Source organism: Alligator sinensis, unplaced genomic scaffold, assembly GCF_000455745.1.
Source record: "Alligator sinensis unplaced genomic scaffold, ASM45574v1 scaffold1193_1, whole genome shotgun sequence".
Lineage (NCBI taxonomy): Eukaryota > Metazoa > Chordata > Crocodylia > Alligatoridae > Alligator > Alligator sinensis.
Genome location: NW_005843014.1, coordinates 305,076 through 320,155, shown reverse-complemented (window position 1 = coordinate 320,155; position 15,080 = coordinate 305,076). Strand labels below are relative to the sequence as shown.

General features: G+C 42.7%; 1 protein-coding gene across 6 annotated transcripts in view; it reads left to right on the top strand.

The window, feature by feature from the left end:
- The window catches only part of RALGAPB (Ral GTPase activating protein non-catalytic beta subunit), a 193,922-nt gene that overhangs the window by 151,021 nt on the left and 27,821 nt on the right, over positions 1-15,080 (top strand). For all 6 annotated transcript variants that reach the window (XM_025193089.1, XM_025193090.1, XM_006036751.3 and 3 more), the window contains 3 exons: positions 6,779-6,944; positions 9,648-9,770; positions 11,835-11,971. In XM_025193089.1, coding sequence (XP_025048874.1) covers positions 6,779-6,944; positions 9,648-9,770; positions 11,835-11,971 — 426 coding nt within the window. The remainder of the gene's footprint in view (positions 1-6,778; positions 6,945-9,647; positions 9,771-11,834; positions 11,972-15,080) is intronic.

The window sequence follows — 15,080 nt, the reverse complement described above, 5'->3', positions numbered from 1 at the left end:
CAGCTTACTGGATTAGTGTTTGCTTTTCTAGTTAGTTCATGCAGGGGAGCAGCTGTTGCAAAGGAGGAGATAAACCTTCAGTAGTACCCTGGCTGAAGATGATGTCATCAATGTAGGCCACAGCAGACTTCTCGAATCCTCATAACAAGTTATTAATCAGTCTTTTAAAGGAGGCAGGAGAGTGTGCATACCAAAAGGGAGGATGGTGAACTTGTACAGTCCCAAAGGTGTAGTAAAGGTAGACTTGACTGTAGCATCTGGATCCAGTGCCATCTGTCAGAATCCTTTGGACAGATTGAAAGTAGAGATGAATTTGGGTTGGCCCAGTGTATCGAGCAGGGAGTCCATCCTGGACATAGGGTAAGCATTGGGGGTGGTAATCGCATTCAGCTTTCTGGGCCAACATAGAACCTGATAGACCGATCCTGCTTTTGGACAAGTACCGCAGGGCTGGCCCAGGGACTTGTCAAAGGCCATATTACCCCTAGCTCTAGCATGTCAGTGAGCTCATGTTTTATCTCCTCCAGCACCTTCCCATTGGCTGGGTAGGGCATTGAACGGATACGGCAATGGTTGCCCGTGTCTATAGTGTGTACTGCCAGGTTTGTTGGAGAACACTGTTTCAAAGTCCCAGACAGCTGTACTCAGCTTCTCTTTGTCCTGAGGGGGAAGATGATCAGGCAGGCGAAGCTCCTCTACCCTTGCCTCTCCCTCCCAGTCTGCACACAGAGCCAACTCCTCCTGTTCCTCAGGTGAGTCCTCTGCAGAGGAAATCCAAAGTATGACATCATTCCTGTCGTAGTAAGGTTTGAGCATGTGTATATGTACCACTTTAGGCTTTTTACCCAACTTATTCATGGCAACAGCATAAGTCACATCATCCAGCTTATCCTGAATGATATGAGGACCTTCCCAACCTGCCTGAAGCTTTTCCAACTTTAACGGCAGGAAAGCCATAACCTTCTCCCCTAGCTCAAAGGTATGCGAGCAAGCTGCCTTGTCATACCAGACACTTTCACCTGGGCCAGGGAATCTTGTACCACCTTCATCTTGTCCACCAGCTTTTGGCGAAAGCCTAGCACGTACTCTACCACTGATATTTTGGAAGGGGAGATCTTCCCTTCCCACTCGTGTTGGGGGCCCTAGTATGCAGAGCCACCCGCTTCTCTGTGCCAGGCCCAAAAATCCTCGCTTCAGGAGTCCCCCACGGGGTGCCTACTGCTGGCTGTCCCACTTCAGGAGAACACCTGCAAGCCTGGGGTAATGCTGCCACCACCTGGGTACTGGTCTCTGTTAGGGCACTGTGCGACCCAGGGTGCACAGACACTGCAAGCCGTGGAGGGTGCCTTGCCCATTAGTAATATTTCTGGGTGCCTCTTTTAGCCCAAAACACCCCCAGATAACCTCAGGTATGACTAAGGGAACATACACAGGCAAGCTCTGCAGCCAGGCCAGGAGCAACAGGCTTGCCTCTCACCCCTACAGTGAAACAGCCAGGCATACTGTAACCCAATACCTTTATTGATCGGGGGTGGGGGGAGTAGATCAAGGAAGTCAGAATGCACTTTGAGCAAACATAATCAATCAGAGCCTTACACAGTCTTGGATGTAGTATGTGTCTGCCTAGACATAAATCCTAACTCCTAGCTAATTTCCAAGTTTTTACTTGGAGGAATTCATCCAGGTGGGAGCCTGGAGGCACGTTGCTTGTGGCTTTTGAAAATGCCCACCAGAGGAAGTGGTCCTCCCGTTCCCCCGCATCCGCAGGAAGTTATCTGGCTAGGTCACCTGGTTGACCTGGTTGAACCAAATAGCAAGCAAGTGAAAGAGAGAGGGGTACTCCTGGGATGACCCAAGAGAGTGGCAGAGAGAGGGGGATTTCTTCACACCCAGCATTTTCTGAACCATGTTAACTGATTTGCATCACACAGTTCAAAGCAAATTTCAGTTCTAATTAAGGGTTAATAGATGGTCATTGTTAGCTCCTTAACAGACCCAATTTCGTGCAGTTGGAAGTAATTGGGAGGTGATAATAAGCCTGTTTAAATCCTGCTACATTGTTGCAGTTATCTAAAGCCCTCTGCAGTTGACCTAACAACTCAGTCAGGTGAGGTCTTGGCACAGTTGACTTGGTAAAGTTTTGTGCCTGATAGGCTCTGTTGTGTTGGAAAAAACCCAATTGAGTTTCCCTTGAGGGGATTGATATTTGCAATGCTTATCTGGTTACCTGAGTTCCTAAGTTGTCCTAAAGGTAACAAAGTAGATAAATGTTAATTAATACAGTTTAACTTGCTTAATTCCGACTGCCTTAGTGTGCATTCATTTTAATCCTTATTCAGTGTGGATTAGTTCATTTGGACTGGAGTCAGTTTTAATTCATGGTGTTGTACTGATGGTTTCTTACAGCTGCCTGGAATGCAAAATCTGTTTTCTGGTGGTTTTGACTTCTGATACACATTCACCTCTCCCTAGTCAGGCTTCTGTGGTTGTTCCAGTTGTTGAATTCCAGCAGTGGGCAGGCATTCAATATTTAAAGTCATGCAAGCATTGTGTAGATCAGAGCTGTGAAACTTAGTTGGCCCTGTGAAGTAGATCTGGACTGCAGGCCTTCTCACAGTCCAGACAACCCTCCTCTGGTGGCAGGATGGGGCAGCTGCTGAAGCTGGGGTGTTGGCATGGTTCCAGAACCCAGAGGATAAATGCCACTGCTGTACCCCCTCTTTCTCCCTTTTCCCCCTGCTGCTAATTTGAGTCGTCAGTGGTGACAGAAGACCCCAAATTCAGTGGTGGGCAAAGGGTTGGAGGAGGTGAGTAGCAGTGGCATTTACCCTCTGGGTTTGAGTTGCACTGGCACAGCAACTCTGGCAGCTGCACTGACAAGTTCTGTGGGCTTCAACTTAATTTCTTGTGGGCTGCCAGTTGGGCAGCCTTGTTGTAGATCGTAAGTAGACCAAATAGCAAGCAAGTGAAAGAAAGAGGGTACTCCTGGGATGACCAAGACCCAAGGGAGTGGCAGAGAGGAGGGGAACTGGGCATCATGACTGCAGAGCATTAGAGGGCAAAAAGGTGACCAGAGTGGCTTGTATAGAGAGGGCACAAAGCAGTATGGCAAGGGAGTTGGTCAACCTGCTGGCTGTATCAGGGATGGCCACCTAAAAAGAACAGTTTGTATCTAATATCTAAGGCATGATTAATGCGAAGATAAATTACCACTGGTAGAACAGAGCTGGTTTTGGAAGGCTGAATGTTAGAAAACATTTTTCCAGAGCTTTGGCCAACTGTGTGATGGAGTAAGTCCTCCTTGAAACTGTGTGTCCAAGAAATGTGGCAGCAGGAACTTCCTGGTGCATCAGACTACCTCCATACTTCCTTCATGCTCTGTTTCCAAGAAGACTTACTCTGTCATGCAAGGTTAGGCCCCAAACTGTAGCAAAGGACAGTAGCAAGAACAACTTTACTGTTGTTGGTGATCCCTCGTGGATGAGGATGATCATTCCCACGGTCAAGTAAAGGGCTGTAGATGAGTCCATTGATGTCTAAGAAGTCCAATCTTAGAGCTACAGACTCTCTGGCTTATACCATATGTGATGGTTAAAGGGAGGGTTGAACTGCACACTTTTTGGTCTTGTTTCATTTCCTTTCATTTCTGCCAGTTTTCTGCCTCCGGGGCAAAACAGTTTTCCTCAAAGTAAGATGCACCTTCTCTCGCAAGGCATCACCGTGTGGCCCTGTCCTGGGCTACTTTTTTCCAATTTGTCATGTCAAATGCCATACTACTTAATGCTTGCCTTGAGGGTGTCCTTGAAGTGTTTTTTCTACCCCCTTCATGTTCTTTGTCCTTGGCTGCATCAGGAGTATAGCAGTTGTTTTGGTAAATGTATATCAGGCATGCACACACAATGCCCTCTCCATCACAGCTGATATTGAATAACCATCACTTTTATGCTGGAGATGTTATCATCAGTGATGACACTGGCATTTGTACAATGAACCTCCCACATAGGGCTAAGGATCTTCTGGCAGTGCTGGTAAAGGCATTCCAGGCTTGTCAGGTCGTCACTGTAGGTCACCCAAGCTTCACATCCATAGAGAAGAGTTAGGATTAGCATAGCCTTATAATAGGAGCTTTGTTTGAGTCCTTATGTTATGATCGTTGAACATACAATGTTACGGCCTTCTTTGAGAGTTGGCTGCTGAGGTATGCAAAGTATTCAGCATTCTCCAGCTTCTGTCTGTCAGTGAGGATCTTTGCTGGGGAGAGTTAATTGTCCTGGAGCAGGTTGGTGGAGATGTTAAGGGTCAGTCGCAGGCACTAGTATGCTTGAGGGAAGCAGTTAAGGGCTGTTTATAGGTACTCCTCAGTATGTGCAACTTTACTGTAAGTAGTTCTTTTTATAATATCATGTAAATACTGTATTTACTTAAATCCAAGATGAGGTTTTCTCTCCCATTCAATATGAGGGGCAGGGTAAGAGCCTTATCTTGGTTTAGAGTACTGCACTGGGGTAGGTTGCAGCTGTGGATGTGGCTCTAGCTCCAGTCTTGACCTAGGACCAGGACCAGAGGCACAGACAGAGCCACCACCTGTTCTGGGCCAGGGCTGGAGCTGCTACCACTGGTGCTGTCCAGGAGGGGCCAGAGCTGCTGCCACTGCTGCTGCTGTCTGGCAAGGGACAGGGCTGGAGCCACGGTGTGCTCCATGAACTGGGCTAGGGCTGGGGCTGGGACTGCTACTGCTGCCTGGCCAACAATAAAAATGGCTTTGTTTATTTCAACAAGTCTTACTTACAAGACTGAGACTGAAACATGTTATGAAAAGTCACTTAACCACTTGATGTAGATGAGATATGAACAATGTTTTAGAGGCAAGGGCTCGCATCTTGCAAAGCACATGAAGTTGGGACCTCAGAATGGACTGTCTGACCCCAATAACCCCTGCACCTTCGCTGCCTCCCCCCAGTTCTCCTATGCAGTATCATATTTCTGATGCTGTTTATTTTAAACCTTAATTCTCTTTTACTGGTCTGTCCCAGTGACCTGAAGATTTATTATCCAGTACACATTCACATTTTAAACACTTAGACAAAGAGGAGAAGCTGTAGGTTTTAGCAAATGTGTAGGGACAACAAAACTTTTGGGGTGCAGGAAAGCACAAGAATAGGTTTCTGGCATTTGTTAAACAGGAAACTTGCAACTTTTGGGGCTGAAAGAGGGAATACAATTAATCCTTTCCTCCTTTTTAGGAAATTTACGAAAGCTATTTTAGATTTGGGATTATTTAGAGATATACAATTAAAGCACTTTAAATTTACCATATTTTCTCATATACAGCATGCACATTGCTTTCCAAAATCAGCCCCTCAAAATTGGCGTACATTTTTAAAGTGACAAAGCTGTTTTCTTCACTGGAAAAGGAACTCCTGGTGGCTCTGCATGTCATGCCATGATGGCTGCTGTTTCTGTCCATTTAGCAAACTGAAGGGGTGGACTCTTATGTTAACCTTTTCACAGCTGTAACTGTTGGTTGAGCACTGTAGCCTGTGCTCTTAAAGACTTCTTTAAAACTTGAAGGATCATAGTCATGCTCGTCAAGTGTTAAATGCCCTCTAGGCATCTTAACGTGGTGCCACATGAAGTGAGGATTTTCTTTGAGCTAGGCTAACCAGCTCAACTTTGCCTAACTTCTCATCATTTGGGGGAGATCAAATGACCAATTCACAGTCCTCCAGTATCCCAGGAGGCACTGCTTTCAGGTGGACTAACTGTCTTCCTGGACTCTGATAAGTGGGGATGGAGCCTGCTGGGCTGCAAAGGGAGGCAGGGCAGGGAGGGGGAAGCTGATGAGCAGTGGGGGTGGGGGATACACACCCAGCACAACACACCACCACACACAACACCACACAACTTTCACCCTACCTTACCCTACACACCATACAACATGAGCACATGTAGCACAATACACACAGTGTGCGCACACAATGCACAGCACAACACAGTGAATGTACAGCACATGTGCATACAGCACAATACACAACAACACACACAATGCACAGCACATGCAGTGCAACACAAGACACAGTGTGCCCACATGCACACAGCACAACACATGAGTGGTAGTGTGGATGTGTATGCATTTACATGGTATGCCTCTGGCTGCTGCTTAGCAGCAACAGGGGGCTGCCTGCTTGTTCCTGGGCTCCATGCAGCCCTGAGCAGTCAGGGATAGCACCTCTCCTGCTGCTGCTCTCATGCCCTGGCTGTGCTGCTCTGCTGCAGGCCAAGGCAAGTCTGGAGATAGGTGAAGAGGGAGGGTGCTGGAGGGGCATGCTGTGCTATGTGGAGGGGTGGAGAGGGGGAGGGTAGAGAAGTGGGGGGTGTTGCTACTAGAGAGCCTATAAGCAGGAAAGGTCCAGACCAGACTTGTTAGCTCATAGCATTTCTAGCTATGTCCCTGCTTGTCAACCCTCAGGCGGCAGCTTAGAACTGTGCACCTTAGAAGGTATTCACCCTGAAGTGCCACTCCTCCCAGTACTTGATAACTTTAACAACAACCTAGCATTCTTTAAAGTTAGCAGATGCTAACGGCAAGTGAGTAATGCAGGCTAGGTAGCTATTTGGCTAGTTCCATGGTAACTACTTTGGATATAATAGAAAGACTTAGAGCTCCACTTGCTGCTGTTCTACCATTTTGATCAGCACTGAATTTGTGGTAAAATAAATTGTAAGTGATATTTTCTCTAAACTTCTATTCATACCATGGCATTGGAATATGTTTCAGATTCTAAAGAATGTAGAGTCTTCCAGAAATGTTCAACCACACTTCCTAGAGTTCTTGTTGTCTCTTGGTTGGTCAGTTGATGTGGGAAAGCACTCTGGTTGGACTGGACATATTTCAACTAGTTGGTCTATTAACAGTTGCAGCAATGAAGAAGAAGCTGAACAAGGTAACAGCATGTACTTAATTATTGTAATGCTCTGACTGTTTATAGAATGCAGAATCAATTTAATTGTTTGCTTCAGGATGTATTGATTCCTTTAGGCACTGTAAATCTTTTCCCCACCCCATCCCTCCAGCCCAACAAAGCTGTTTACATTTGCTACTTACTTTTAAAATAAATTTTATTATACCCAAGGCTTCTTTTTCTTTTTAATTATGCTAATTGTTTAAAGTAAGTCAGAAATGGGAAAACCTCAAATACATAATCTTTTTCTGTTCTTCTGGGAGAAAATGTTGAGTTGGGTCGTCTCAGGACATGCATGTTGCATATTTTCATTACCAATCTGGAGAGTAGAATTGGATGTAATACTTAACACACATTTGGATAGAATGAGAGATACCTAGACAAGATGTATGGTCTGTTGGCCAGTAAATGATTTCTGAACTTCATATTCCCTTCAATTCCCAGTGGATTCCGACCACACTGTTACTAGGAGTTTGCTAGAGAGCAATGGGACAGCCTTTATATAAAAGTACATATTTCTTTTGGTTGTTCATCATCACATTTGATACTATTTACTGAAAAAAAAACCTATTTCATTAAAGGTTGTTGTGATTAAAACCCCTCTCTCTAGTCTCCATCTTCTTCCTCTGTCTTTTTCCCCTTATGAAGTCACCTTTATTTTTCATTCCTATACCAATTTTCAATTCCCACCTCCCTGACAGCTTTATTCACATCCTTTTCCCACTCTTAATCTAAAATGATCAACTATGAAATAGGTAAGGTTGGCACTGAAGTGTTAGAGGGCTTAAATGTTCTAGGAAAGTCTATATGGACTGGGATAGTAGTCCATCTCCTACAGAGTTCTTCTATTAAACTCTTTGCAGATTTGGGGTAGACTTTAGTGTATTGACTTATACTTGGTTCACTCTTGGAAGATTTTTTTCACAACTGTGAATATTAGAAACTTTTTCAATGTAAAACTGAGAATCTGGATGCCGTGTGGGCTACATACATACATGCATTATGCAGTCTGGATCTGGCCTGTGGACTGTATGTTTGACACCCAGATTAAGAGCTGAGAGGATGATGAACCAATTACCTCAGCAAAAATGTAGTTACAAATAGGCCAGTGTTTATTCTGGGCTGTAATGATAGTAGCAGTACGTAAGAAAGTTAAGTATTCTGTTGTGTTCTGGCTAGGCCTTATGTGGAATCTTGGCACTATATCTCTCTAAATAGAAACTATTCTGAAGAAAGCAACAAAAGATGTAAATAAATAAATAAAGTTTGGGAAATGAGTGGGAAAAGTTAGGAGAACAGAGAGTTTTCATTCTTGATATAGAAGAGACATTGCTGTCTTAGAACTATGTGAAAGGTGGTTACAAGATGGCCAAGGAGGATTACTTTTATTCTTAGCAAGCAAGAACAGAAAATTAAGTAGGAGACTTATTGAAGACTTTCCCACTTGCCAGTGGCGATGCGTAGGGGGTGCATGTGCATCCACTGGCCGGCCGCTCGCCACTTAAGCAATGGGCAGGGGGTGCAGGCAGGAGTGCCGGTGCCATGCAAGTCCCAGCCAATCGCTGCAGGTGCTTCTGGGAGTGGCTGCGGCCGCGTGCTTGCTCTGCAGGATCGCCTGTGGGGGAACTCCCCCCTCCCTTCCCCCCCCCCCCCCCCCGCCCCCCGCCGCCCCCGGTTGGCAGGATCAGCCGCGGGGGGTGGGGTGGGAGGGCACATGCCCCCCTGACTAAGGTGGCACCAGTTGCCCATGCCACTTGCAACAAATTTTGAGACATTTCTTTGCCAGTATATTTTTATTCTTCAAATTCAGTCTCTTTCAGACAAGACAAGACTGACTGACTGTAAGGACTCCCTCTATGTCCAGCTTGCTTTAAAAAAATTAGGAATACAATAAAGCAGCCCTTGAGTTTCAGTGAAAAAAATTTACAAATATATGAATTCATAGCATCTAATGAAGTAGGCTGTAGCCTATGAAAGCTCATGTCTCTCTGAATAAGTTAGTCTAAAAGGTGTTACCTTGTCCTGCCTTCAATTTCATGACAACAAACTTTAAGCCTTCTTTTGGTGGAAGGTGGAGCACCACTTTTTAATTATGAAAAACTTTGAAGGAGAATCCTCAGAAACAGCTTTTCTATGTGCTGGTGGACCGGTCAGTCATTTTTAGGTATGGAGGATAGAGTAAACTTAGATGTTTAGAGTTGGGTCCATGGTTTTAAGAAGTAGGTGTTAATCCCACCAAAATATTGGCTCTCACCTGGAATGTACATGTGCAGGAGATCTTTAAGGAATTACATCACAAACAGCTGAAGGGAGATAATCATCTTATCTGCAAAAAGGAATAGGCAAACAAGCTTTCCTGGCAGGCAAATTTACTGAGCTATCAAATCATCTGAGGAAAAATTAGAATATTTTAAAAATAGTTGGGTTTGGCCAGTAGTTCTAAGAGTCGTTTGACAAATAGATTAAATAAGGACAGAGAGAGGGGCATGCTCCTCTTTAAACCTGGCACTCAGTTCTTCAGATTGCTGTATGCAGAAACATACAGCTGAGGTCTCTAGGCTTCTTTTGTCTAGAGGAGTGGGGGTTCTGTGGGAGCAATTTCAGGAGGTAATCTCTTTCCTCCCCATTTTTCTTTAAGGAAGGTGGTATTTCATATGACTTAACTTTTGTATACTTTATTCTCAGATGAAGTTATTTCTTCAGAAGATGTTGGGGCAAGTATCTTCAACGGGCAGAAGAAGGTGTTATATTATGCTGATGCCCTGACAGAAATAGCTGTTGTTGTCCCATCACCAATGGAGCCCTTAAGTAAGATCACTCTGCGTGTAAACTGTGCATTTTTCAAACCATATTTCATATTTATAAATCACTACTTAAATGCAGAATTGGTTAACAGATCACTTGAAACATTTTACAGTAACACCCAGAGGCCTCCTTCAGTAGTGGATTCCCAAATACAGACTCTTGATTAAAAAATGTAATGGGAAAAAGATTATCATGTCATCAGACTATCATGTCATCATCTGCAAACTACTTGTTACAAAATGGGTGGCTTGCATTTATTTAAAAAATGGTTCTGTTCTCCTTAGTGTGATAAAGTCTAAACCATAATGGGTGCCCAAATTTGCACAGTAGTGATACTGTTTGCTAAGCTTTTCTCCGAGTACACAAGAATCGCCCTGAGTACTGTGACTGTAATTCACAAGTATGGCCCTCTGCTGAGCTAGTGAGTTCAGAACAGCTCCATTAACAATAGATTGTTTTTCCTCCTTGACTCTTGTCTCAGACATGCATAGAAAAATATATGTTTAATAATAATATGATAAAATAATTATTGTTTATCAAGTGTTTTGCACTAAAGTGCAGCAGAGTTGCTTTTTGGATTGAAGGATTATGCACTGCTGGATATGTCCCCTTCTCTTCCCTTTCCATCCTTGAAAACTTCTTCTCAACTCTTTTTGGGCCAGGCTTCAGCAGCTTTTCTTCCACAACTACCTGAGAAAGGTAGTTAGCTATGTTAGTCTGATGCTGATGATGTGAGCTCAGATTTAGATTGTTAGTCTATACAGCGCATCTCTATCTTGCCTCCATCAGATCTTTCATCCAGTCCATTATTTCCACCCCACTAAAGCATTTGTATTTTCTCTGCCATTCCAAATTTTAATTGCTGCTTCATTTAATCCTTCTTTTGAATCCTTTCACATGCCATGCCAACAATTTCTGCCCCCTCTATCCAGCTGCTTGCCTGCTGCTCCTAGTATCCAGTGAAATCTCAGTCGAGATTACTCCTTATAAGTGAGTTCAGAAATAAGGAAATGATATATTTGAAAAGTGAAATATCAAACTGCATAAGAAACATGAAATCAAACAGGACATTATTAAAATTTGACCCCTCTACCTAACAGATTTAATTATTCTTGGTTTCTAGGGCATCCAATCTCACTGGCAGGACATTCTCTGTGGGGGGACCCTAGTTTATGAAGCTTCTCACTTGTATCCTAGATAGTCAAATTTCTTGACTTTTAGGGCTTACTGAAAAGCTTGTTTTTGGATTTATATAAAATATCTATATAAACGCTTCTTATGTTTGATTTAAATCTAAATAAATAGTATTTCTTTCAGTGACATAATTCCCAGATATATTACAATTATGGTTGATTGGATCTGCAATAGCTGGAAGGGATCTCTAGTCATACTAAAGGAGCAAAAGGCAACAAAATCACTACTGTTTCTAGTTAAGTTTCACCAAGTGAATGCTGACTGAGTATCTGCTGCTGACAAAACCATTTTACTGGAATCAGACCTGAGACTGTCTGGGGCTGGTGCTCAGTCACCCAAGCTTCATGATCATGTATGGGGCAACCCTGAGCCTGGGACAGAGCTGCCGCCCCCCCCATCTGCAGCCCCATAATGGTGCAGTTAGGGCATGGGGAATTCTATGTCCCATCCCAAATATCACCTGTCCTGCCATGCATGTCTGGAATGGCAGTATATACAACTTCTGGAGTGGAGCATAACATTTCTCAGATCCCAGATGCCATTATTTTAATGCCTGTCAGGGGCCTCTGGTAACCTATTACTTAGTGATCCTTGTTTCTTTTGATTCATCTGTGGAATCTGTTGGGGTTGATAGGAAAGCTTGAACTATCTAAAAGGCAAATGTTTTTTTAAAATGAGCTTTTAAAAATCTGGCTTATCACTTTTCTCCATGCACTTTGTTGCATTTGTAATGCTTTCCCCCGAGACCCACTTTTAGCTGTGTGCTTTGAGTAAGCATGAGTATATTTAACTTGAAAATCATATGTGCAATGATAGCTTGGCCTTTTTAGGCAGGGCAAAAAGACTCCTCATTTGTCTTCATTTCACTTATAGCTGATTCTTTGGAAAGCAGTGTCTCTGACCAAGAGAATGATTCTAACATGGATCTAATGCCTGGAATACTAAAGCAGCCATCTTTGACACTTGAACTTTTTCCCAATCATGCAGACCATCTCAGTTCCTCACAGCGGGTAAGGCAACATGTATGATTTTCTCCTCTTATTTGCTGCAAAGGACTGTTTTGCATACACTGTTTTTACAGATAGTACAGACAAATTATTGTAGGTATTTTATAGCAATGATATTTCTGATCCAGTTTCTCAGTAGTGCAACCTCACATCCATAGGTTTATTGATCATTGAGAGTAGGTTCTGCTTTTGTTGATGGTCATACTTTACTGTAAGGGATTGCAGATTTATACTATTAATGCACTTAGATTAAATGGTCTATTTAACTGTGCGTTCTATACGCTTGAAATGTCTCCAATAAAATCAGTCTGCCATAAAATGAATGGGACTCTAATCCATGTTTTAAAAATTCATGAAGAACAGACTTATTAAAATTGCAACGCTTTTACACCTATTGTTTTTAACATCACATATTTTTCACCACCTACATGTGGAGTTCAGCATTTGGTGTCAAGATATAACAGCTAAAATCACAAGCAGGGAGGTGCTCAATATGGTGACAAATTGAGGAAGAGAGCACAGAACCACATGCTGAAGTCATCACAGATAGAGGATTTTTAATGACACATTCCTATATGAAGCACAAGCCTAAAATCTAAACTTCCTGATATGCTGTCTTAAAGTTTCATATAAAAAGCTCCAGTCAATTTTAAGGTATATTTTGCATTAGCCTATAAATATGACTTAATTAATTGCAGTTGCCAAGCAAATTTTTGACAGGTAGAAATTTGTGACTTATGTTCACCTAGTATGCATGCATGTGGAGCCACATATCAGTCTGGCAAACATGGAACCTACTGCTTAGTAGGTGTCAGTGCTTGCATGTCATCCCACACTGCATGAGGTATAGAATTGCAAATTGAGCCTGAGAGGCAGTGGCAGTTGCAGTTGTGACTGGAATACCTCCATTTCAATGCATAAAATGACATAGCATTCTGTCTAGTGCATCCCATCACCCTTAGGAAACTGACATGTGTCCTCTGGGGGAACATGCGGGAATGCTGCTTCATAGTGAGAGCTATTGAAGTCTTGAAGTCTAAAGTCTAGAAGAAGATGCAGTTTGGGCTTGTCCTCTAGAATTTGGTCACTTCACTAGGCCAGGGCAATATGGGGAGGAGCACATCCCTTCTAATAAGAGATGCTAGTTATTTCTGGACAGTAATGGACTATGACATATGCTGCATGTTCATTTTAAGGAGCCATACAAACGAGACACAAAGATATTCCACATATATTATATGTGTTTGTGGCTGGTTTGTATGGCACCTTAAGCTGAACATGTGGCATGTGTGTGTAACATGTTTGTGGCTTGTTTATAATTTTATGGCACTGAAAGTGCCACTTGCTGCATTTAATAGTGATATTTAACACATGACATAAATGTAATGCCTTCCAGGGCCTTAGATATCTAACTTATTGGTTCCCTGTACCTATTCTCCCAGACTCAGTGTGCTTACTTTATGAGAATCCCCGAGGTGACAAGTTTTGAGGCATTGAAGCATCCATTAAATGAGAGGGAAAAAATCTTGGCTAAGATGGAATTTAGATAGAAACTATAAGAGAACATTATACTATTAAAATGAAAATGTTAGAGTTAGACAATTGAAAATTGATCAAGCTGCTTTTGAGTGAGAATGTGACCAAAAGAGCAAAAAAGTTTTTAAAAAATGTTCTTGCATATGTGCATGATACATGCACCTCTTTCTCTCGCTTTCCTCAAATTCCAGAAATCGCAAACAGGTTGTACTTGGAAACTCCCAAAATAGAATAGAAAGCTATTCTCTTCTGGTCATACACTACATATGTCAACTTTGAACTGCAGTGGACCCTTTTAAGGAGAGTGCAGATTGTTAACGTTGGTTGGCTTTATAAAGCCTAGATCCTGTAATCTGAGATTATAAATAAAGATAAATTGAGGTCAGTAGAGCTTCATATGGATACAGTGGTCCACCTGCGCAGACCATATAGCAGGGACTTTTTTTAATTAGTCATAATTTTAATTGGGAAGAAATTTTTGAAAGACCACAATCAAGGACAGTCTAACTCTGGCAATATTTCTCCTCTGTTCTGTGGTCCAAAATATGGTTTAATAAGCTTGCTGCTCCATTGTTGTATTTTTCAGTACCAAATGCTTCTGAGCAATATTATCTCAAAGTTGCATATCCTGCCTGCCACACTGGTTTTCAACACTTCTCTAATGCTACTCTTTTTAAAAGTAACAGGATAAAAGCAGAGTGTATAATGTTATGTGATTCATCCTAATCAGCATGAGAAAAGAGATTTTTTCCATAGTTGCATCCTTACTTCTGTAGGCAACACTTTCAAATGAATGGCACAACAAAATGAGGCAGGCTTGTGCAACTGCATTAGAGGGTGATGGTTCTGGTATCAGTAGTTGGTAAGATTAAAATATACAGTTAGAAGATTATATTATTCTTAGCTACAAGCAAAGGGTAATTAAAAATGGATCTAAGTCAGTATGGCAGAAGGTTTCAAGTAGAGTTCCAAAGAGATCTATCCTGGATGCTAGAATCATATTCACAGATGACACAAAACTAGGAAGAATCACAAACATGTTGAACAAGAAGGATATTGTTCTAAGAAAAAGGATTGCTAGGAAGAGATGGGATCCATCTGACGAAGAGAGGGAAGAGCATCTTCGCAGACAGGCTTTCTAATCTAGGGAGGAGGGCTTTAAACTAGGTTTGGTGGGGAATGAAGACTGAAGCCCTGAAGTAAGTGGGGAAGTGGGTGACCTGGAGGAAGTCCAAGTAGAAGAGTGCAACAAGGGAGGCCTTCTCATTCTTCTTGAGAAAACTAACAGATTGCCATTCTCTCAGGTGTCTGTACACAAATGCACATAGCCTGGGAAACAAGCAGAAGGAATTAGAAGTCCTTGCACAGTCATGGAACTATCACGTGATTGGAATAACAGAGACTTGGTGGGATAGCTCACATGATTAGATCACTGTCATGGATGGGTATAAACTGTTCAGAAAAGAGGATAAGTTTCTCTTTATGTAAAAGAGCTATGTGGTTGCTTACAGCTCCAGTATGAAACTGGGCATAGGCCTGTTGAAAGTCTTTTGGTTAGGGTCAGAGGGGAGAGCAG